The sequence below is a fragment of the Parasteatoda tepidariorum genome, chromosome X1, assembly GCF_043381705.1.
Source record: "Parasteatoda tepidariorum isolate YZ-2023 chromosome X1, CAS_Ptep_4.0, whole genome shotgun sequence".
In the NCBI taxonomy this organism is placed as follows: Eukaryota; Metazoa; Arthropoda; class Arachnida; order Araneae; family Theridiidae; genus Parasteatoda; species Parasteatoda tepidariorum.
The window spans coordinates 68,112,694-68,136,787 of NC_092214.1; the positions used below are offsets into that span (position 1 = coordinate 68,112,694).

General features: G+C 28.1%; 2 protein-coding genes across 11 annotated transcripts in view; one reads left to right on the plus strand and one right to left on the minus strand.

Annotated features, from left to right (window-relative positions):
* LOC107451019 (uncharacterized) overlaps positions 1–24,094 on the minus strand; it is a 222,115-nt gene that overhangs the window by 56,570 nt on the left and 141,451 nt on the right. For all 10 annotated transcript variants that reach the window (XM_071187637.1, XM_071187638.1, XM_016066980.3 and 7 more), the window contains 4 exons: positions 22,993–23,145; positions 20,950–21,039; positions 19,629–19,753; positions 17,176–17,386 (listed from right to left, as the gene is read on the minus strand). In XM_071187637.1, coding sequence (XP_071043738.1) covers positions 17,176–17,386; positions 19,629–19,753; positions 20,950–21,039; positions 22,993–23,145 — 579 coding nt within the window. The remainder of the gene's footprint in view (positions 1–17,175; positions 17,387–19,628; positions 19,754–20,949; positions 21,040–22,992; positions 23,146–24,094) is intronic.
* LOC107451021 (protein scabrous) lies at positions 1,855–14,672 on the plus strand. The gene is made up of 5 exons (XM_016066985.3): positions 1,855–3,116; positions 7,422–7,475; positions 8,646–8,700; positions 9,228–10,112; positions 12,932–14,672. Exons 1-5 carry the CDS (start codon positions 2,349–2,351, stop codon positions 13,576–13,578), a joined length of 2,409 nt encoding a protein of 802 aa, XP_015922471.2. The 5' UTR covers positions 1,855–2,348; the 3' UTR covers positions 13,579–14,672.

The following is a 24,094-nucleotide window of genomic DNA, read 5'->3' on the forward strand; positions in this document are numbered from 1 at the left end:
AAATTGTAATCACGATTACAAGTTATTGATTACTGTAATTAATATTGTAATCATGATTACAGCTGTAATCAAAATATTTGAAAATTGTAATCATGATTACAAGTAATTGATTACTGTAATCAAAAAATGCAATCGATTACATTTTTGGCCAACTCTGGTGCCTTGATTCGTAGAAATTATGTGGGTTAAACAATTGTGAAGTATATTTAAGCAATTTTGATTTTGCTTAAGTGTTTAACGAACAATTGTGAAGAATATTTAAGAAAAATCAGTTTAGTACAAATTGTTTTAGGACATTAGTACAATATTTTAGTACATATCAAGTGTATTTTAATTTTGACTTCTAAAGAATGAAAAAAAAATATTGAAGTTCTGGAGAAACTTCTACGCCACTTTAAATAGACGTGGAGACAAATTTTCTTTCTTTCTTTTTCTCTTTTTCAGGATCTGAAATTCTGATACGCAATATGTTATATACTTATTTTTTTTAAATATATCTGATGTCAAGTATATTAATTCTAATTAACCAGTCACTAGAGCGCAAAAACTTCTACTGATACATGAAGCGCGTGATTTAGTTGTTCAAGATTTTCCGAGCTCAACGATTGAACCATGGTAAACTTAAGTATAATCGAAATATTTCAATGGCAGACTCACGCTTTTTGCTATAAAACTTTCTGCGATAATCTAAAGAATGTTTTGTTTTTATGTTCACATGTTTCTAGGCGATAGTGAAATTTAAAATGAAATTTCCCCATTCTAAAATTTCTGACTAAATTTACCGTGAAAAATCTTTCCCAAAAAGTGTATAATCTGGCAACTATGCTACAGAAAATAATCACTGAAGTTTATCCCTCATTCCTATATCTAAAAGAAGAAGATAAAAAAATTAAAAAAAATTAATAAAAAAATTATTAACTGAAATTTCCTTATCTTGGAAATCATTTGTCTTGTAATTTAGTGATATGATGCATTATAGTGATATGATTTGGTGATATGAGGCATAACAAAATAAATGATGCATTAAAATCTATAATTATTTTCATTTAATTATAACTTTACTTTATCATCAAATTTTTAGCAAAAAGTTTATCCATTCCACTGGTAGTCATGCTCTTCAGATATTATAATTGCTCAGATATTTATCTTTATTGTCATGCAAATGCGAAATAATAGTATGATTTATTGTTATAACAATATTAATAATAATCCATAAATAAAATTTTAAAGTCAAAACAAAATTATATAAAGTATATATAAAAAGTCGTAAAGCTATCATTCCTTATTAAAAATTATTGAGGAGCCTGTAACCCTCTTTGAAGCATGCCCCTTCATGCTGCATAATACTTTTATTGATGTTAGTTGTCAACTAGAAAACTGAATCTTATTTTAAAAGCGATAAAAACGAGTGCCCCACAAAAAATGAGGGATGAAAAATAATTTGAGAAGTCGTGGAGGGGGTCCCCAAAGGACTCGAAGACAACCGTTTCCCTTCAAAATTTGTATAACAGTTATCTACAGGGGGGAGGTCTTTTGGGGGTTGAAGGCAAGTGTGGCCCTTTTCCTTTCCTCCGTTTGGAGTATGTCTTCCAAACAACTGGCGCATGGCATCTGCGACTAAATAAGAAACACGAAAAGAATAATAAGAAAAGAAAAAAATAAATATATTAAAGATGGAGTAAGAAGAGAAGGGAAAAACCTGCGCAACGTCTTGCCATTGAAGAAATGTGTAGATCTGGGGGAACAGGGGATAGAAAAACTTCTCCTCAACATCCTTCGAGTAGCAGCTGTCATATAAGGAGAGGGGGGGGGATCAAAAGGGGGGCATCTGAGATGCTGCCGGCCACGTGGAGCACAGGCCGATTAGAAAGCGGCAGCTGCTGTAGACGACCTACTCACTTTATTCTGGATCTCAAGACGACGTCAAGGCAGAAGCTCACGACACTTACTCCTGTTTAGGTGTCAGTAGCACCTCTTTGGCAAAGAAGAGTTTTCTGTTTATTATCGAGAGAGACTCCGTATGGAACAGACATAAACTTTTGCTCTCTCTATTAACATTCATATGGTACTGAATCACCTTTGCCTAAAGTTTATTCTCCAACAAAAGTTTTCTATTGAAACTTCGAGTTCTAAATATTGGACTATCTTGTGCAGCAAACCATCTTCTTGGATAATTGGATTGTTACTTTAACTACCGGTGTGTTTGAAATATTCCACGTGTTTTTCAAATGATTACATTGCGGTGTAAATGAATTCAAAATCTTAAATTGAATAATTGGTGTTTAGAGTGATTTTGTTTTTAGGTGTAATCTGGTTTTAGTCTTTTTTTTTCTTCTTTCAAATACAAGATGTGGCTGTTGACTGTGATAGTTTTTGCGATTGTGTCTATGTGTTTGCAGGCGTTTGGAGAAAGTGTTGACGAACTGTCTCTTGGAGTTTTAATGAAAGAATTGCAAGATGAAATGAGAGAACTGCGAAGGATTCGTCAACAAGATAGTGAGGCCATTCATAAATTGCAAGAAGAAGTTTACAAATATGTGAAAAAGGATGTGGGAAGAATTCCTCAAGAGGAAAAGAAGAGCATTAAAGATCTGTCTGATCGCTCTGAAGAAGATTCTCAGAAAAATTTGGAGGCGATGATCAATGAACAAAAATCTCTTTCCGGATCTAAATTGCATCATTTTATTCACCAATTTCCAAATTTCAAGACAGATAAGATAGATGCGAAGCAGGAAGCAAATTTTCTGAAGCAGGAACTGCTTAGACTAAGCAAAGAAATGGCTGAAATGAAAGTTCATCTGTCTAGTGGAGTATCAATGTCTTCAGGGAGAGTGGCTGTACGCTGGTTGCAAAACACAGTTGAAGGACTGCGACGTGAAATGAAGGAGATGGCTATGTCACTTAATACTAGTGCAACTCTTGCGGAGAAGCAAAGGACCTTAGCAACGTTGACTTTGTTAAAATCAGATGTTAGATCCATGGAACATCGCATGGATGGTGTAAAAGTGGATTGGGAAAGAAACGCAGCTCTTATTCAACAACTCAGAAGGGACGTAGATGAGTTAAGATTGAGGACTCAGGAATCGGCCGCAGGACAACAAAGAATCTTAGTGGAAGTAAGTACAAATTAATGTACTCTTTAGTTCCTCTTTTTTATCGGCTAATTAGTGAGACTAGTAAACAATTAGTGAGTAAACAATATTTCAAGAGGAAAATTGAAATTCTTTGGAAAATGAAATATATTATTCAGCAATTAATGCACTTTAAAGTATTTGATAATATATTGAAAGTTATTGCGTGGTTCTAAGAATACAGAGCACTTTCAATTTCAATTTTAAAAAAAAGTATTTACGAAGCATATTAATGCTAGTACAATTACGAAATAAAATTCTTATTCAAAAATATTAAAGAAATAAAAGATGCATTATTATTCATTAAGAATAAATATGAAATGGATTACTTTAATATTAATAAAACGTAATATTATACTAAAAAAATCAGTTTTAGTTACACGAATCAATAAATTAATCATTTAATAAATTACAATGATTGACTAAATAAAAAGTTGACTTTTTTAGATATTGTTACGGTTTTTTCCTAGATTTTAAGAACTTTTCTGAGTTTATTTTCATTTTTCATCTCTTATTTACAAGCATTTTGCACTGAAATATAGCAATTTTAAAACCTATTCAGATTAATGCCTTTTGTATTCATTAAGTTTTTCATAACAAAAGTTTATTGATATTTCAAATCACTTCGTTTAAAATTTAAAAAAAAGTATTCTCTTTCGAATTAAATATGGCTAAAAAATGTAAATATAGTCATCATAGATAACTAAGAATCTTTCAAGGTAGACGACAATTTGTTAAAGAAACCTATAAATTAAGCAAAATTAAGAAGAAAAAAAAGTTTAGAAGACCGGAAAAAATTTAAATCTAAATAATTATTATCATGTTAACATCTAGTTGCTTAGTTAACATTCCAAATGTAACAAAGAAAAAAATGAGCTATTCTAAGAAAACATCAAATATATTAATTTGCCCGTGATGTAAGTTATAATTAGAGTCGGTCCTCAGGGTAAATCTTCTTTAGATCTTTGAAGGTTAGTCACCGTCTCTGGCCTTCAAATAAAATTTCATTTGATTGAAGAGGAAAAAAAATGCCCTGGGAAATAAAAGAAATCACGTTAGTAATCAAAATTGGGACTCAGAAGAAGGAAGTTCACGATGTTGAAATGAACAAGAAAAACCATGACTGGCATTGTTTGATTTCATGTTTTAACAAGATTGGGAATGTTAAGAATTTCACTTGGTGAAGTTTGGACAAAAAGTAAAACTCAATTAATTTGCTTAAAATTGATTTTAGAATTTGTATAAAAGATCTGACAAGATGGGTGTGCAAAAGCTATGTAGTATTAATCTACTCACAAATCCATTCATATTTCCTTGTCCCAATTTTTCATTCTTCTAGATATGAAAACTGACAACGCAAACTAGTTGCCGAGTTATTTTTATCTAATTTCAACGATTCAATCTTTTCAGTTGTAATTTTATTATTTTCTTCATTACTATTTTGTTTTTTTCAAAATCATTTTATTATTGAAATATTTTGCTTTCTTACTTATCTTATTTACTTTCTTCAAAATCACTTTATTATTGAAATTAATGTTGATATTTTGAATAACTATGCGAGGCTTAAATGATAAGCCTTATGCAATTTTCTTACTATAAAAACATTCTTCTAAATTTCTTTTTTAAATACGAATTTGGCTTAATTGGTAAAAGCGTTCGAAACCTAATAATGATTTTATGCATCGTCGAATCATTAATATCATAATCATTAACGATGATATAATAACCATCATCAATTACACCATAGTGCAACATTTGTTATTTAATAAATGCTTTTTAAAACTTTTCATACATAAAATAAAAAATTCTTTTTCTTAAATATAAAAGAATTTTTTTCTTGTAATTATCCATATGTTTTTTTTTTCAAAAATATATTCGTAATATTAAGAGTTAACAAAAATATAATTTATTCGAACACCTATTTTAGTTTAAAGACAAGATTTAATTTAAATATAAGATTATTTTAGTTTAAATATGATATTTCAGCAGTTTAAGTACTGAATAAATAAGTTTATCATGTTTTGCAGCATTTATAGAAATTATCAATAAACTTTTAAATTTTTGCTTAATTATTCAATAATTTGTCTATGCAATTAATATATTTAATAATAATGCAATTAATATATTTTTATTATATTATGGGATTCCACTTAAAATCATACCATATCGCCAATTATTTTTAAAGAATTTTCATCCGAAGCATAAAACACTGTAAGCTTATGAGATTATAAGCCTTCTTTGCAATAATGGTGTTTTTTTATACATGATTGAGAAGAGTTGTATTTTTCCTTAGAAAGATAAAACTAATTGTAATAAATATTTTTTGCTAAATTTTTATATTTTAAAGGAAGTAATTTTAAGAACACGGAGAGGAAAAATTCTTGTAAAATTACCGTACTGTACGGTAACAACAATTCTGTCAAAAAAAGAAAAAAAAAACATAATTCGGTTAATAAAACCAAAACATATGGTACTTAAGCTATCCATCTCGTAATTTTTCTGAACATATGATAACGGTTTACGAAAATTCTGGTTATCAAAATTACAGTTCTCATTACCACACATTTATTAAAAAATACATGACTGAAAAGTAAATTAAACCAAATAAATTGTTTTTATGTCATGCTCTAATAAAATTACCTAATTTTACCAAATTAACCAAATTTTATCACATATTATTAAACTACATTTTATTATTAATTTTACGAAAATCATTTCCAAAGAGCTTCAGTAAAAATTACCGAGCTCTTTGGTGTTTCCATCGAGCCAGAAACACTGTAAATTTCATCATCATTTTCTGGTAGTGTGGACAATAATTTTTTTCTCAGTGAACAATTAAAAAATTTTTAAAGTATTTTTCTACCAAACCGGTTATTTAAAGTTAACTCAGTTCATAAATTTTTACACTGAAAAGTGTTCCCTAAAACTCGAGAAGAATCTTTAACTTAAAAATATTATTATTAAGAATTTTTTGAATTCCTGGAGCAAAATAAAAAATAAAAAAAGAAAATAACTACGCGTCGAAGCAATAGTTCATATAATTAATGCATTATTATATTCTTAACTTAATGTGTGAATTGGTTATTATATTTATACTTCTGCATCTTTTTTCTTTGAAAAAGAAGAGTACCGAGCAGCCGGAAAATGTGTGACAGAATTGGGCAATTATAGCCTTCGGGCAATGTGAATAACGATTATTACAAGATGGCATTTTTTCCCTCTCTGTTATTCATATCTACTTAACGTTTTATTGCTTTTTATATCCTACATTAAATAATTCCTTCAGTGGTTGAATTTTATTTTCATTTTGTTTTGTCCAGCATAATATAAGACCTTTTTATATATTCTATTTCTTGATCCAATGCAGTATGAAATACATAACTGAAAAGTAAATTTAACCGAATAAATTGTTTTTATGCCATGCTCTAAAGTGTCGTGATAAAATTTTCAAATTTTATCACATATTATAAAACTACATTTTATTGCTAATTTTACCAAAATCATTTCCAAAGAGTTTCAGTGAAAATTACCGAGCTTTTTTGGTGTTCCCATAGAGCCAGAAACACTGTAAATTTCATATATTCTGCCAATGCTGACAATACTGTTTTTCTCAGTGAACAATTAAACAATTTTTAAAACAGTTTGCTAATCAAACCAGCTATTTAAAGTAAACTCAAATCATAAATTTCTACCCTGATAAGTCTTCTCTAATACTCAAGAAGGATGGTTAAATAAAATTAACTTAAAGATATTAATATTGAAAGTGTTATAAATTTCATGGAAAAAATTAAAACAAAAATTATTGTAAATAACTACTTGTCGAAGCAGTAGTTTTTATAATTCATGCAATATTATATTATTAACTTAATGTATAAATTGGTTTTCATATCTTTACTTCTGTTTCTTTTTTGTTTGAAAAAGAAAAGTATCGAGTAGCCTAAAAATGTGTGACAGAATTGGGCAATTATAGCCTTTGGGTGAAGTGAATAACGATTATTACAAGACGTCATCTTTTTTCTCTCTGTTATTCTTATCTCCTTAACGCTTTATTACTTTTTATATCCTCCGTGAAATAACTCCTTAAATAGTTGAATTTTATTTTCATTTTGATTCGTCGAGCATAATGTAAGACCTGTTTATATATTCTATTTTTTGATACAATGTAGTATAATTGAGAAATAATGATAGTAGTAAAGTGAGATGAAACAATATAATGTGTAAGTTTAATATTGGTGATTGATTACATGCATATACGTTTTGTATGGTTTCTAAAAGTCATTTTTTTTTCAGGTTGACTCTCTTAAAGAAGAACTACGTGAACACATATTGTTATCAAAAAAGAAAGTAAGCATATTTTTTAATAACTTGAATTTTAATGCTTTGCCAATCTTGAGTCTAACAGTTATATAATGAATGCAATCAAGTAATACGTTTTTAAATACGATGAACGCAAGTAATACGCGTAGTTTACAATCATGAAAGAATTTATGAATGAAGGGTAAAGTTTATAAACGGCTTTCTAACCATAAATGTAACCTCTGACTTATAAACTGTCTTTCTATAAAAGAAAGAAAGCCAATTAAATGATTTACTCCAAGTTTGAGTTCGTATGTTAAGTTCTACAAATATTACTAATACGAATGATTCTATTTATTAAATTTTTTTATTGTGTAAAATTGAAATTAATATTTTTTGAGCAAATTAAATAATATACTATAAGTAAAATACTAAAATACTATAAGTTTTCTGATTTTAATAAACTTCTTTTCTTTTCCTGGGTTAATGTTTCCAACGTTTTTCCCAAATATTATTATTCGTAAATTGTTTTTAATAGATGGCAGCACAGAAATATAAATTCTTACATTTTTAATAATTTTTTTATATAAATACCAGATAAAAGCACATTATTTATTTATTTTTCTTTTTAAAAATTTTGTTAACTGTTTAGATAAGTGAATTTATTTTTAACGAATATTTTATTTTATTTTGCTTTATGTTCGCAAGTTTGTTTTCTTCTTTCTTTCTTTCTTTCATTTTAAACTCACTTACAATAATGTTATAATTTCTTTTTTTTTCTTTTCTTTTTTTTCTTTGAGGCATGCATTAAAAAGAGTAATTTTTATCTTAGGATAATTATTATTTATTTCGAAATGCCTTTGGCGTAAAAGAACCTTTGTGAATGCATCCTGAAGAGAACCTTTGTGATTATTTCATCAATTTTTTTTATATTTAAATTTCTATTATGTCTCTAATATTATATAAGAGTGTATATACTTTCTATCTGAGCTTAACTAGAAAAAATAAATTTTAGCGAGTAATTAATTCAGAACTAATTCAGTACTTGCCTAAAATCTTTTTCTTTAAACAACAAAAAATCTAAATTGTTAAAAAATGAAGAAATTTCAAAATTATAATTTTATAATGATGATTGAAATTGTCTAACTTTGTTCAAAATTAAAACAAACAGTTGGTGACACAATTATTGTAATTAATTTGCATGTTTTTTCTTTACAGGATACAGTTTTTAATCACCATAGTTTGAAAAAAGACACTGATGTTCATAAAACAGGTAAGATACTAATAAATGACTTGTTTTAGATATAGGGTAATTTTTCGTTTTAAATTCTTATTCCTAGTACTATTTAGTAAAATCTTTAATATTCATTACACTTTGTTTCCCTTCTAAATAAAAATATTTAAATGTATTCTATAACTTAAATGTAACAAACTTAGATTTTAATAAAAATTATATATCCTTTAAAATTAAATTAATTCTGTTAATAAATCTTTATTTGGCTTGATATAAATGGTCGATAATTAAAACTGTTAATTGTCCTAACTTCGAAACTGTAAACTATTCGCAAATAAGTGACATTCAAATATTTTTCTTTCAAACTATATCCATGACATTTTCTAAATCTACATTTGGTTTTCTGTATAAAAGAGATAAAGGCTCGGTTATTAAAGCTTTCACTTGACTTAACTTCAACAAAAACGTATTTAAGTTTTTTAATCGCAAATAAGCAACATTCAAATATTTTTATTTCATGAAATGTTATAACTAATAAAATTTTAAACTTCGTCTTATTATTGTAGGAGAAGGAGATCATCACAGATTCCGACATGGCCAATGGAAGGCAGAGATAGAAAATTTGCACGATTCAGTTGTAAATCTTGAATTTCTTCAAACGGAAATAAGTGAAAAAATGCGCAACCTCCAGAAAACGCAAGCAATGTCTGATTTCAAATTAGTGTCACTGGAAAACTCTTACAATGATATAATTAACAATAGTGAACCATTTGACATAGAAAGAAGAATTTTAGAACAAAGATTAGATGTTTTAGAAAGCTTAATGAATAAAACTGAGGTCCAGACTTTGGATATTCAATCAAAAGTAAACAATATTACATCAACTGGAATTCACAAGCTTCATGGATCTACAATGCAACTTTTTAGCGCACTGGAGCGTTTGGAGCGTAACTACGATAGAACAACAGAAGATATTAGAAAAGAAATCTCTAAATTAGATTATAATTTTTCACAAACGCAATCCGATTTGGGTGAGCTAAGTGACAGACAAATTTCTTCCGAGCAGGTGGCATCTAATCTTAAAAATGACATAACTAATATTGAATCTGATCTACAAAGTAATCATTTAAGACTTCTTTTGGTTCAAAATGCTGTGTTAAACACAACTTTCCAACCCAATCAACAAATTGCTCAAGATTCAAGAATTTCTGATTTAGAGTCGAAAATTCAATTACTTTCAGAAAATGTAGATGCCGAAAAATTGGAAATCGAGGTTTTACATCGACAAATTGTTGAAAAAGTAGACGATAAAGATTTTAACAAATGGGAAAGAGCTCAACATAAAGTTAGAGAAAGCATTTTACAATTCAAAGAGGACATTCCTCTCATCAAACATCAGCAAGAAGAAATGGAAGAAGAACTTGAAAAGTTCATACATCAGCTACCTCGAGGTAAGAAAACTTGATTTTTTATGATATTTCATAATTTTATTTTGCAGCAGAATAATATATCATTTCATATCTATGTCTAACTAGTTTTCGCTCCGATTCTGGAATCGCAATAAATCAGGCTAACTTTCAATATATATATTTATATATTACGTCGTAGGAAGAGAAGTTGACTTTAATTCTATACAAGTTAGAAGTTTATATCTTTTTTTAATGTAAAAGAATTTACCGAATGAGTTTCAGAATTCAAATTTGAAATCGATATGAGATTTTTTTAAATTTTTTTTTTTAAAATCAGGAATTTTTCAATGTAAAACACGATTTTCTAGCCCAAATAAGACAGATTTGTGTAGAAAATTTAACTACACGTTTTTTTATGAGAATGAAGCGGAAATAAAAGTTGATAATTAAAATATGCATCACTATGCAGTGTAAAGATAATTACAGTCAATTGCAAGGTACATTGATCTCACATGAACTTGCAAAAGTATAAATACCACAATAGTCGTGGAAATATGAGCACCATCTTCTTTATGATACAATTCTAATAGAAGTCTTTAAAAGCTGTCTAATATCAATTAATTTAAAAAGTATACATTTTATGAATATCTGTTTGGACTGTATACAGACATGAACAATCACGTAAAAAAATTTGACATTAATTGCGTTAAATGTTTTTAATATAATTAATTAATTTTTTGTCCTAAAAGAAGTATATATTACGAAGAATATGTTAATATATTAACAAGTACTCATCACTTGTTTAAAACAGCTAAAGATTTAATTGAGAATAAAATCGATCTTAAATTTTATGAGAAAAAATTGAAAAAAGGAAGTAATTGCTACAGAATAACATAAAGATGTTTCTAAGCAATGAATAAATAAATATATATTATAATGAAAATGTAAATTGGTAATGCATGAATTAATTGTAGTTACGAAATACAAATTAAAAAATTAGTTACAAATTTGAGAAATGTAACAACATGAATTAATTTATGACTATGTAAAAGGCTTATAAAGGAATTAAAATTTCTTTCATAATAAATGTATCTTTATTTTAGTATGTATCTTTTGTATGTATCTTTAGTATGTATAAATGTATCTTTTTGCTTAGTTATTATCGAATTTAATAAAACTCGAATTTTAATATAAAATTTTACTGTGCCACATAAAGCATAATTAAGTCCGAGAAACAAATTATCTGTGTCTAGATTTGCGAAACGAAAAAGTGAGCATTGAAGATTCGAAAAACATTTGTTTTAAGGCATACATATTCGAAAAAAATGCTAATAAAAACATAAAAATAAAATGACGGAACCAATAAGTGAATTGAATATTAGATGGGAGTGAAATCCCACGGTACTGAAATCTTAACCAACTTCTCAACCACCAATAAGTTGAAGTTGAAGCAATGGATTTATTCAAAGGCGGTACTTAAGATATCGGTTTTTTAATAACTTTCTTGTTACCCAGCGGCATAGATCTTCTCAAAACGTCATTTTCAAGAGTGTAATATTGCCTCATCTGTACAGAAAATGCGACAAATGATAAATGCACAATTAATGATAGGATGAAAAACTGCCCGCAAGGTGATAGTTATTAGCGGGCTATTATCGGAATGTTAGCATGACGACACAGGACAATTCTTTCTTCGCCCGCGTCACTATTAAGAAATTTTTACTTTTAAGAAACATTATGATTGATGTTATTCATTCTTAACAATTGATATTATTCAAAGTGAAACATCAATATATTTAAAAAGCATCTCTTTATATTTTCTTATTCAGCGATAAGCAAATTATAATAAAATAATAATTTATATAATAGTTAATGAGATAAACTGATTTGACATTACTAATAACAGTTATTTAAGACAATCATTTACTTACCGTTATGATAAATTAGTTAATAAAAAGTTGATTGATAGTTTGATAGTTGCTAGAAGGAGTTATGGGATTTATTCAAATACTAAGAACCTATCCATAAACCCAAATGTGGTTTATATAAATAATAAATAGTATTTAGAAAAAATTAAATAATATTTAGAAAAAATTAAATAATATTTAGAAAAAATTAAATAATGTAAAAGTTAATTTATGATGAATATATTTTAATCGGGTGTTGCTGTCACAACCTTTATACTGATATTGATCCCCCATATTCAATATAGATTTTCGCTTTTAAAATTTATTTTAAAGAAAATAAAGTGTTTTATCTAATTGCTTCGCGAAGGGTATTGATTTTTGTATTTATAGTTTAAGATTATGATTAAATTTAACTGTTATAACAACAGCATTTACATTTCATTGTTTTATTTGTTTATTCTTCAAACCTAAGGAATTTTTAGACACTCCGGTGCACTGTAAAATGTTCCTAATCAAATTACGGTTAAAAGTCTCAGGGTGTCAGTACTTTTATACCGTAAATTTCATTTTTACCGGAACATGTTACGAAACAAAAAAAATATGATATATCGTAATTTTTACAGTAATAATTACAGAAAAATCACCGAATGACTCGAATTAAATAAATATTACTGTAAAAATTGCGGCATAATATTTTACAGTGAAAGTGGATTTTACGGATGATGCATCCCAAAGTGCCCGTACTTTATACCGTAATTTGATCCCGAATTTCTTACAGTGTATTCTTAACAATTGATTGAAGGAAAGATATAATATTCAATGCTTTATAATTATCAACATATTAAAATTAAAGAAACTATGTCTGATCAGGAAAAATGATCAGTCAGAGAAACTAGATTATTTTAATTTGCATGTATTTCTATTATTTTAATTAAAATCTATTCTATTTTACAGATTGCTCAGGAAACTCTACATTAGAGCAGTTATTTGAGCGTCAAAGTGGTACCTATCTCATTCGCTCCCCTATAGATGAGCTCAAGGATTCCGCAGTCCAAGTCTTTTGTGATATGGATTCCTCAGGTGGTGAATGGACCCTTATACAACGACGATCCAAAGGTGATGAAAGTTTTGATAAAGACTGGGCTCATTATAAAAAAGGATTCGGCGATATTGACGGTGATTTCTGGATTGGAAATGAAATTCTTCACAAGCTAACAACATCAGAGAAATATGTTTTGCGAATTGACATGTGGGATGCTATAGGCACTTACAAATATGTAGAATATAATACTTTCGAAGTACTGGCTGAAATGGACAATTATAGACTGGTAATTGCTGGTTATTCTGGTAATGCTAGTGATGCCTTAAGCTACCATAATGGCATGGCTTTCAGCACTCCTGATAAAGACAATGACGCAAGCAAAGCTACACATTGTGCCCAATTCTATGGTAGCGGTTGGTGGTACAACCATTGCCAGTATGTGAACATTAATGGCCGTTACAATACAGGAATAACGTGGTACGATATGGATGGTCAAGAATGGTCAGAACTAATGAAAGTTGAAATGAAAATTAAACCACGAACATTGTTTAAATCATAAGCATAGTGAAAGACTGATTGTATTTGCTCAATATTATATAGTTTTTCTAGTCCTTCTTCTAAATTATACGTACTTTTACCGAATTATACGTGATGAGATACTTTGTGATGCATAAACATTTTGAAGAAAATATTATAGTATATAAAATAGTCACATTCATTATAATTATCATATGTGAAGATAATCTACGAGAATTTTTATTGAATGTAAAGAATTTGAAAGAAGAAAGTAGTGTCATTAATATATTTCATTGTTTGTATGAAAGTATTTATTATAAAATTTGTATATATGTGTTTTTGTTCCGTAGACTTCAGGTTATTTTTCACTTGTTTAAAGTTCCCATATATTACATTGTAGTATTACAAAATAGTCTAAGAGAAAGAAAACATTGATTTTATAAACTTTATTTTAAATTTATTTTGAACTTGATTAATTCTATGAATTGTTAGGAAGAAAAAAAATATTATATGTTTATTTAAAAGAAACTGCATGTTTCTAGATTAAAAACGCTTGATAGGTAAAGTGTAAAATATACTTATATATTGGAAAAATGGTAATAAAATTGTACATATTTTTTAATACACTTTACTATAACATATAAAGTAAATTTACGGTAAAATATTTAAAAAATACTTTACTACAGATTTTCAGAAAAAAAATATTTTTGTGTGTGAAATATTTTTACTCATATGTTTTATTATAAAAATATCACAATAAAATTCAATATTGATGGATTTTTTTAAGGACATTTTGGCTTGAGAAATTTAGTAAACTCTTTTTTGTTTACTCATAATTTTAAAGGAATGAAGTCTTTCATTTAAAGAGAAGACTATGGGTTAATATTTCATTTAGTTGAATATTATTACAAATAAGTATTATTTAAAAATTAATGATAGTCTAACCAATGCTACTTAGTGAGTTTGTCTCTTTTTATATTGTCAGTATTTAGAATATATGATAGTATTTAGTTTTATTATCAATATTATATTGATTAATCCGATGAATTCTAGTGCCATTTGTTATTTGTTTTTTTTGTTTCGTTCATTTCCTTGCCGTATACGTTTTTGTTGAATAAATGTTTCTGTACAATTGAATTTTGTTTATTTTTTTTTAAAGTAAAGAACAAACACACAATATTCATATCCCTATTATTTTTTTACAATTTTACCCAACCCTACAAATGATGATTTTATTGCACAAGGTGTTTAAAAAAGTTAAAATTTTTTTAAAATCATACATTGAATCAAGTCCTTATTAAAGCAAAACACGAGATTTGAAGCGAAAAGTGTGAATCTGTTTAGAGAGCGAAGTAAGCAGTGTGAGCCTTATAGTGTTTTACCCCAAGGTAAATAAAAAAGCAACAGTTTAAGTGCCTTACACTTCAGGCAAGATCTTTAAACAACATATGCATACCATCTTACCATAAAGAGCTATTTGGGCTTTAGAAAAGATAAATAACTTATATTTTAAACGTTATTGAACTTTTTTAAAAATTTTCATTTTGGCAAAATTTTTCCACTTAGAAAAAGTATCAAAATCAAAAAATAATTCTAAATTTTTGCAAATTGTAAGAGCTTAGATAATGCAAGGTTGAAATAACTGCTTAAATAACAAAAAACTAGATCACAAACGATTTTCACTTTTGCAATACTGTGGCGTTTCTTTAGACTGATCTTTTTGCGTTATTTTCAAAAGTGTAATAGAGGGCGCTGGCTACAGACAAGCTTACTTTGACTTCCCAGTCATGAACAATTGTTACTAACTCGCAGCAGTTAAGAAAATAACATATTTTTCGTAAAAAACCGTTTTTTCATTTGACGACTAATTTTATATTTCTTGCTGTAATGGCAAAAATTTTTTCCAAGCATTATTTAACCTATTTCACTAAAATTTTAGATTTTGAACAAAATTTTAATGTAGGAAATTGTCATTTATTATTAAAATTTTTTTTCCAAGAATTTTATAATAATTGCTCAATAGAGTTATAAAATTTTACATCGACATAATTTTTGACATAAACCTTTTACGCATAAAATCTTTGTTTGGAGCAATTTAATTTTTACTATATTGGCTTTGCAAACAATGAATAAATAAATAAAAACGAAATAAGGTTTCACTTGTCTAGATAGTAATCTCATGAGAATAAATAGGTACAAGTACAAAAAAGTGTAATTTTTATAAACGAAGCCTTTAAAAGTATTATAACTTCTAAACTATTTATTCTATTAACTTGGTTTTGATCTCATTCAGTTGAGTGTAATAAAAGCATAAAACCTAGCATTTTGCTTGTCTACAGAGTAATGTTTTATGCGTGCATAGGTATGAATACACAACTGTAATTTTATTCATATAAACTCATTAGTTTTTAGACTATTATTGCTATCGACTTTATATTAGCTTCAATCGATTCAGTGTAATATAATGCATGGAAAATAGCATTTCACTTGTCCAGAAAAGGGGTTAAGACATTTAAATAAGTACACATCGAAAAATTGTCCATTTTATAGTTCATGTTTACTAAAACCCTTATAACTTCTGAACTATTAGTTCTATCAACTTAGAAATAGAGAATTTCGATTCAGTATTAAAAAAAACTTGACTTGTCTCCATATAGTAATGCTTAAGTGTTTTGCTCTTCCGATTATCTTTTTTTCTCAATAAATTCAAGATGTCGGCTGAAGCCCACTTCGGAGAAGGGGGCATATTTAAAAGCAAACCTCAACTTGTAAAATAATTTTCAGCTCCCTCCCCTAATTACTTCCATATTCAATTATACTTTTTGAGAATAAAATAGGCGTCTCAAGGTTACGCGGATTTTAACTTTCTACACTTAACTCCTTTCTGTTACAATGGTTATGGAAAAATATTGCTTTATACCTTGTTAAGTTCGTTTCAGAAAGAAGTGGGAATGCATGAGCGTGAGGAAAAAAGGAAGATTTGTAGATACCATGGAAACAGAAATAGGAAAAGTAGAGAAATTGAGTAACCTTGAGACGCCTATTTTATTTACAAAGAGTGTATTTAGAGACTGGTCTACTTGGAGACTAGATGAACCACTTCTACCTCATTACCAAACATAAACGCCAAACTCTATTGTGGGGCATGTTCGTTGGCAAATAAACACGTAAGAGAAAGCGAAATATAGTTTGTCCAAAATAAGAACTCCTCCAGACATTCGTCTGGACCTGTGGCGGTGACTATGATACCGAGGTATGACTATTTCAAGTAGGGGTGCGGGATCACTGCTAGTGGTACCGGCTCGGGTCGGCTGGAGAAAAGGAATCTTTTTCTTCCGTCTATTGTGTTAGTTCTAGAGTGAAGCTACCCTCCCTAAAATGTGCCATTCTTGTTTCAATAGCACCAGACGGCCTCAGACTTTGTGGCGGGAAGAGTTCTTAGCTTAGACAGACTATAAGTTACTAGACAGGGAAGCATTGTTGTTACATTAGATAAAAACAAAGGATTTCCTTTCAAATAAACCAGAATGTAGGAGTATTAATTAGGATGTTCATTAGAATGTAAATTAGAAGAAATGCTAAGTAGAAGAGGGTAAAATGGCATTCTATTTCCAAGTAAGTAAAATAATTTTCATTTTACCTCAAAAGGAACACAGTCGAAGAATATTGCAAGAAACCAATTCAAAGTAACTGTGCAGAGTTCGATGTCTAGTTGCGAAAAATGCTGCCATAAGAGGGGCATCTTTTCTCGTAGTAAATCTTTCAAGACTTCCTGATCAGCTTGGGCACCAATTAGATTTTGGTCAAAGTAATTCGCTGTAAAATAACGCTCACTGACAGCTACTAAGCACCTGAAATACCAAATCGCTTTTTAAATATATATTTCAGAATAAACAAAAGTAAAAAAAATACATTCATTTTGAAGTAGTAATTCAAACAATTTTTTCACATAACTTTATTGCAAATAAATAAATTAACAAAATGCAGCAAATAATATTAAGACTAGACTTTTGCTAAAATATAAATTTAATTGGTTTCATAGTGGCCGCCTTTTGCAGCAATGCAGAGGCTCAAACGTTTATTGAAATGTTCAGCAATGGACCGTAAGTCTTCACCTTTAATCAATCCCATTCCCGCCGAAGCAATTGCGTTATAGAGCCCGATAATACATACGAAACGAACGATTTCTTACTGGCGCTTTCTATTCTCAAAAAACTCCAAAATAGCAATCTTCACAAATTTAAGAAAAAGAAGAAAAAAAAAAGCAACAACACGTAAACTATGAGATAAATTATAAAATATTTTATAATTTAAATGGTAGACAAAAAGAAAGGAGCACATAAATAGAAAATTAGCTAACTCTTCTACACTTCTAGTCCTTATTGCAATAACTTTGACTTTGTCCAATTAAACTAACTATATTGCAATATATATATATATATATATGTTACGCTTTGAAAGCCTAAACATTGTAAGTTCGTAGTGTGGCCGGTGCTTCTTGAAAAAGATACAGGAAAATACAGNTATATATATATATATATACAGGGTGGACAAAATTACAAAATAATGGAAAGACTTCTATGCTAATACATTTTTTATATTTCTCCAAAAATACTTAACGAATTATTTTATAACTTCAGAAGTGTTTTGACAATGCGATTTCTCATACATATCAACGAAGTTTAAAGCTTTTGGAGCTTTGAGGACCCTACAATAAATTATAAACGGAAAATAATGTTTTTCAGCACCCTATGTCAAAAAATGCAGTAATAGATTTGTAACTTGTGACAGTTATTTTAGTAATTATATGCGATAATTACAAAAATTTCATAAGTCTAGCTTAAATATTTAAGCAGATATGGTAATTTTTGTAATTTTTTTTTTGTCTTACGTTTTTTTGCTATAACGTGCTTACATCTTTTTGCTATATTCAATAAAATTAAACTAAGTTTTTAGAGCAACTTAAAATTAGTTACAAAATTCTTGCTTTAAGCTTGAGAAAACAAAATTCTTGCAAAATTCTTTACAAAATTCTTGCTTGAGAAAAATTTGTTAAAAACTGCGCAATAAATGAGTAATTAAAATAGTTCTTTAATATTGCGCATGCCAGGGAAAAAGTAAACAATGTCTCTTCATAATTTTGTGGTGACTCATATTTGGCAACTAATGAAAAAAGTTCCATTTGAATATTTAAAAAATTTAAAAAGTTCCAAGCAATTTTTAAAGTAGTTTTCGTACTTCTTAAAAGAATACTCCGAATGATAAGGGGGTTTCTAGAAATATTATTTTATATTATGAGACAGAATTTAGTAACAAATGATAAAACATTAAAACAAACGTTCATATACTAAAATGTGATTTAATAAGGATAGAAAACAGGCAAAAGAAGACACTTTTATGGGGAATGATTCCCAACAGTGCCAATGTCATTTTTAATAAATCTTGTTCAATAATAAAAAAATTAATTATGTGGAAAACCCCTTATGATTTTAGGCATTCTTTTAAAAAGTACTAAAGCTACTCAGAAAATTGCTTGAAACTTTTTAAATTTTAAAGAAATTCATATCTTCTTGCGCATGCGCAGTATAAAAGATCTAATTTAATTGCTCATATCTTGTACAGCTTTAAACTAATTTTTCTCAAACTTTAAAGCAAAAATTTTATAATTAATTGTAAATTGCTCTAAAAGTTTTGTTTATTTTATTAAATATCTTTAAATTTATAGAAAAAAAAATGTGAGACAAAAAAATGAGTTTTTTATTTTTTTTATAAAAATGTTCATATTTCAATAAATATTTAAGCTAGGCTTACTAAATTTACTATAATTATTGCATATAATAATCAAAACAAGTCCCAAATTACCAATCAATTGTTACATCATTATATATATAGATATATATATATACACATACACATTTAAAATTATTTTTTCATGCATGAATTTTGATTATTCGAGCCTCTGAGTAATAACTTTCACACTTTCAAATTTTCTGATTTAATTATTAAATTAAAATCATTTAGTATTACTTCTTATGCAAAGTAATATTGCATTCTAAAAACATAGTTTAGCGTAAGATGAGACAATAAACTCACCAGAATGCATCTTCAGGTTCCATAAATAACAAACACATTCCTACAAGAAAATTCATACCCTGGCAATATCCTAAATTAGGATTATGGACGCAAAATGCTTGCAAGACTTCTTGCATTTTTCGAACCTATGAAATTAATTCAGTCATTATATAGAGCACTTATATCTATAATTTATTCATTATACTTCCTGAAAACAGAGACATACAATTTTAAAATTAGTTAATTTTATTGCTCAAAAATAGTGTAAGTAAACTTTAATGTTAATATGAGTGGGCTTAGTTTCAAGATTTTAATTGTATACCTTAGTGGAAATATGTTACACGATATTTTTAGAAAAATCACATTTTCAGGTTTAATAATTTGATTAGCTCTAGGCATGAAATATTATTTCATTCTGCCTAATTTTAAAATGAAGCGGTTTTCATTGGTTTTGTTAACTCAGCCGCTGTTTCCGTGCTTTCTAAATCTGATTTTCTCAAATTTGTTCAAAAGTCTTTCAGCTTGCCCTTTAATTAAATTCTAAACTCTCCATTCGTAGAAAGCGCCAAAAAAAATAATGGATCATCCTAAATAATTTTTGATTTAATGATCGCATCTTCACGTTCCAGTGCTCATTCTTAAAGGTTCGAGGGGAATAATAATCGAAAGTAAAAGCTTAAATATTCGAAATATGGACGTAAGTTCAAATTCATTAAGTGACGGGATTTTTTCTTCTTCATTGGGAAAATTTGTTTTGAAATCTTATTTCATTAAGAAAATATTCACAGCTTTTCTCAAAGTTTAATAAAGCACTGCTTGATAAAGCTCTTTTTTTATATGGAATATTTTATGACTGACCAAAAATTTAACTGTAGTACATAATATATTTGCTTTTTTAGTACTTGAGAAAAAATTGGGAAAACTGAAAATTTTGTAAAAAGTGAAAAATTCTTTTAAAATTTCATGGAAAGTGCAAATGAATAAGCGTATGAAGTATATCTTTACAGTTTGGAACAAAATTGAGAAATCAGATGAAAACAAAAGCATTCTGTAACAAATTCGTGGAACGAGTAAGTAATTGAACGCATACGAAATCCTAGTGTTTTGAGCTGAAAATATATTATTATAAATCTTCAGCCCACAATACTCATAAATTCGTTTCATATTTCCTTTTCCCGTTTCAAAGCATTTTATTACACTACACAAAGCATAAAGCAATGGTTTTATACAAAATATTTCCTTTCCAAATAGATGTCACTGTTCAGTAAATACTGTTGTATAAAATAAAAATAATTTTTGATAGATCTTATAACACTGCGAAATAAATAAAAAATATACATACTCCATCGGCATTAGAATCCGCAAATCTTATATTGTCTGGCATAGTTCGCAAGAGATCTAAAGCTATTTGTCTCTTATGATTTGTGACTCTCTATTAAAAAAAAAGCAATGATATATTTTTTTGTGAATAAACTCATTTAATTACATAGCTAGTAATAAAAAGAAATTTATTGACTTATTTCTTGAATTACAATACATGTTAACATCGAGTAAAAAAACGCACATTTTATAAAAATGTAAACTGTACTTACATGCATAAAATCTCGGAAATCATATTGAATTTGTTATATATGAATATACAACTTAATTTTATAAGTTGTAAGTGAAGTGAGCAAAATAGAGAAATGAAATAGCTGAAAGTAATGGACGCTTCACAAAATGCGTGTTTCCAATGTTCAGTTCTAATTTTAACATCTAAACCAAAAATTTTACTGACTTATTTAAACGCTAAGCATAATCATTAAGGAGCAAAGCACTGGGCTCTATTCAGATCTCTCGTATTCAGATCTCTAAGAGATATTTTGGTGTTTAAAAATCACGCAATTCCTATCATGCAAATATAGTACCAATATTATATATTTATAGGACCCATGGTTTCCCTGTAAAACGAACTGCTGAATTTTAAAGTTTTTTCAGAAAAGGGTAAGTTAAAAAAAAAATATGCTTAGTAGACCAGGACCTATAAAAACCAGGACCGCTTTTGTAAGGATTATGTAACATTATGAATTTACTTGGATTCACTAGTTAATTCTTTAAAAAAAGAACAATGTAATTTTAAAGGAAGTTTAAAAAATGGAATCAAATGTTAGGTCCATTTTCTTAAATACTCATTTTGAGCTGTATCCCTTTTCGTAAACACTGTATCCTTTCTTAAATCTTAAGTTGTGTCCATTTCATTCCATTTCATGTGCTGCATCCATTTTTTAAAACATTCATTTTGAGCTCTGTGTATTTTCTTAACTACGCATTTTANAAATTTTGTGCTGCATCCATTTTTTAAAACATTCATTTTGAGCTCTGTGTATTTTCTTAACTACGCATTTTAAGCTATGTCCAGAATAAAAGGTTCAACTTTGATAAGCTAGCGTTGAACAGACGCCATTTTTAAGTTGGATTTTTGACATTAAAAATATAGGAAATTACTGTAATCTTGAAAATATGGTTTTGATTGTTTACTCAGGAGATCGGTTGAAAGTTCAGTCCAAACTAGTATATAACTCGTTTGTCCAAAAATATCTTAATGCAAAATATAATTTTTAAAAAAAATATATATATTTTTATTTTTTATTTTTTTTAAATAATGAGTGAAACAATGGATGATAATGAGTTAAACAATGGAATAATGAGTGATACGATGGAAAATTATATATCACTTCGATTTATGCATCTATATATCTATAATCTACAAATCTAAAATTTGAGCAGAAATGGTCGAATTAATCTTGAGAGATAAAAAGTAAAAAATACGACTTTTTTAAAACTTTTTTATTGATAAACTTTTAACAGGTTCAGTTTCAGCTTCGTAATTTTGTCATTTAAAATTTCATATGTACTAGAAATGTATAATATAAGTGATTTAATGAAATCTATTTTTCTGTTTGTTTTTTATGATCATACAACAGGTGATCCTACATCATACAACAACCTATCAAGGTGGTTATCAAGACGTGGCGTCATACCATGTTTCTATTGCAGCACCATTGCTGTCCAAAATGAACGCAAAGGTAGAGTTTATGACCAAATGTCATGAGTTCATACACAGCTACAATGATACACGATAGAAAGTTAGTTAGCGGGTGTTCACTTTGATAGTTTTAATTTTTTTAAATTTCCTCTTAATTTTTTAAAAATTTGAAATTAGATTCAATTGTCTGTTCACTTTTTTATTTTAAAAAAGGTTTATAAAAACTATCCGCGGTTCATTTAAAAAGCCTTGTGGATCAGCGTCTGATTCGCGAGTCATAGACTCATCCCTGTGGCTATAGGCACATCGAAGTCTTGCTGTATGTGTTTTTGTTTTGAAAAATAATCAACCACAACTTACCTCATCATCAGGAGCTAAACTGCACAGAAAGTTGTAGTAATGCGGACCCTTGCTTTCCATAATATCGTTGACACGTGATCTGTAGAGAATCGCCCAAACACGATTTCTCAAGTGAAGAGGTATTCCTTTGCGTACAAGACTTTTTAATTCTTTCTGTAAATAAGAGGACAAAATCCAGCTGCAATATATATAAAAGCACGATACAGTGCAGAAAAAAGAACATCATATTTAACGATATGATATTTTCTTTACAAATATAACTAACGATAGAATGATATGTATTTGGTGGAATTTTTATAAAAATTGATTTAAAATTGTTTTATAGGTCAGGTTTCAGCTTCACTTTCCCTAGACGGAAGATAAATCTTCATACGTTGCTTATTTGCGGTTTCAAGCACAAATATTGTAAAGTTTATTCTGTAACTTTATAAAACGAGACTTTACCAGTTGGAGATTAAAAGCCGGATTAGTGTCTTGAACTATTCTTCTTTGCACTCCATAAACTGAATATAAGCCTATGAGCGTTAAAAATGCCCTGATAAAGGTTTGATATGACAGTAAAAAAAAAATAATAATAAATAAATGCTATTTGCATGATAAATAGCTGTCATTAGAATTTATAGATTTGTGTACAATTAAAATAATAAGAGTTAACAACACAATGAACTTCATAAAGTTGAAATCTTTATGAATTGCAGTTTTTTTTTAATTTTTAAATCAAACATTTTAATTCATTCAAGCTGTTAATTAAGACAGTTGCTATTGACAACTAAGTTTTATAAGTCAATGATTGCTGTGAATTGCAAAATTATCACACATTTTTGAAGCGTTAGTATTTTGCATCTCTAAAATTATACATTAAAATAAAATTTTATTATCTGCACTGATAGTTTAATAAATGAAAACGAACTGCACGAAAATTCAATGAGTTTTACGGAAAGTTTTTCACGAATTTATTGTAACGAAAAATAGTCTTTTATTTTAATTGTATGCGCTTAATTGTAGTTTTTTTCAATTTTTTATTTTTTACATCAGTTGTAGTTTTTGCAGAAAAAAATAAATGAGCAAATAAATAAAATAATATTATAACACAAATAGTTAA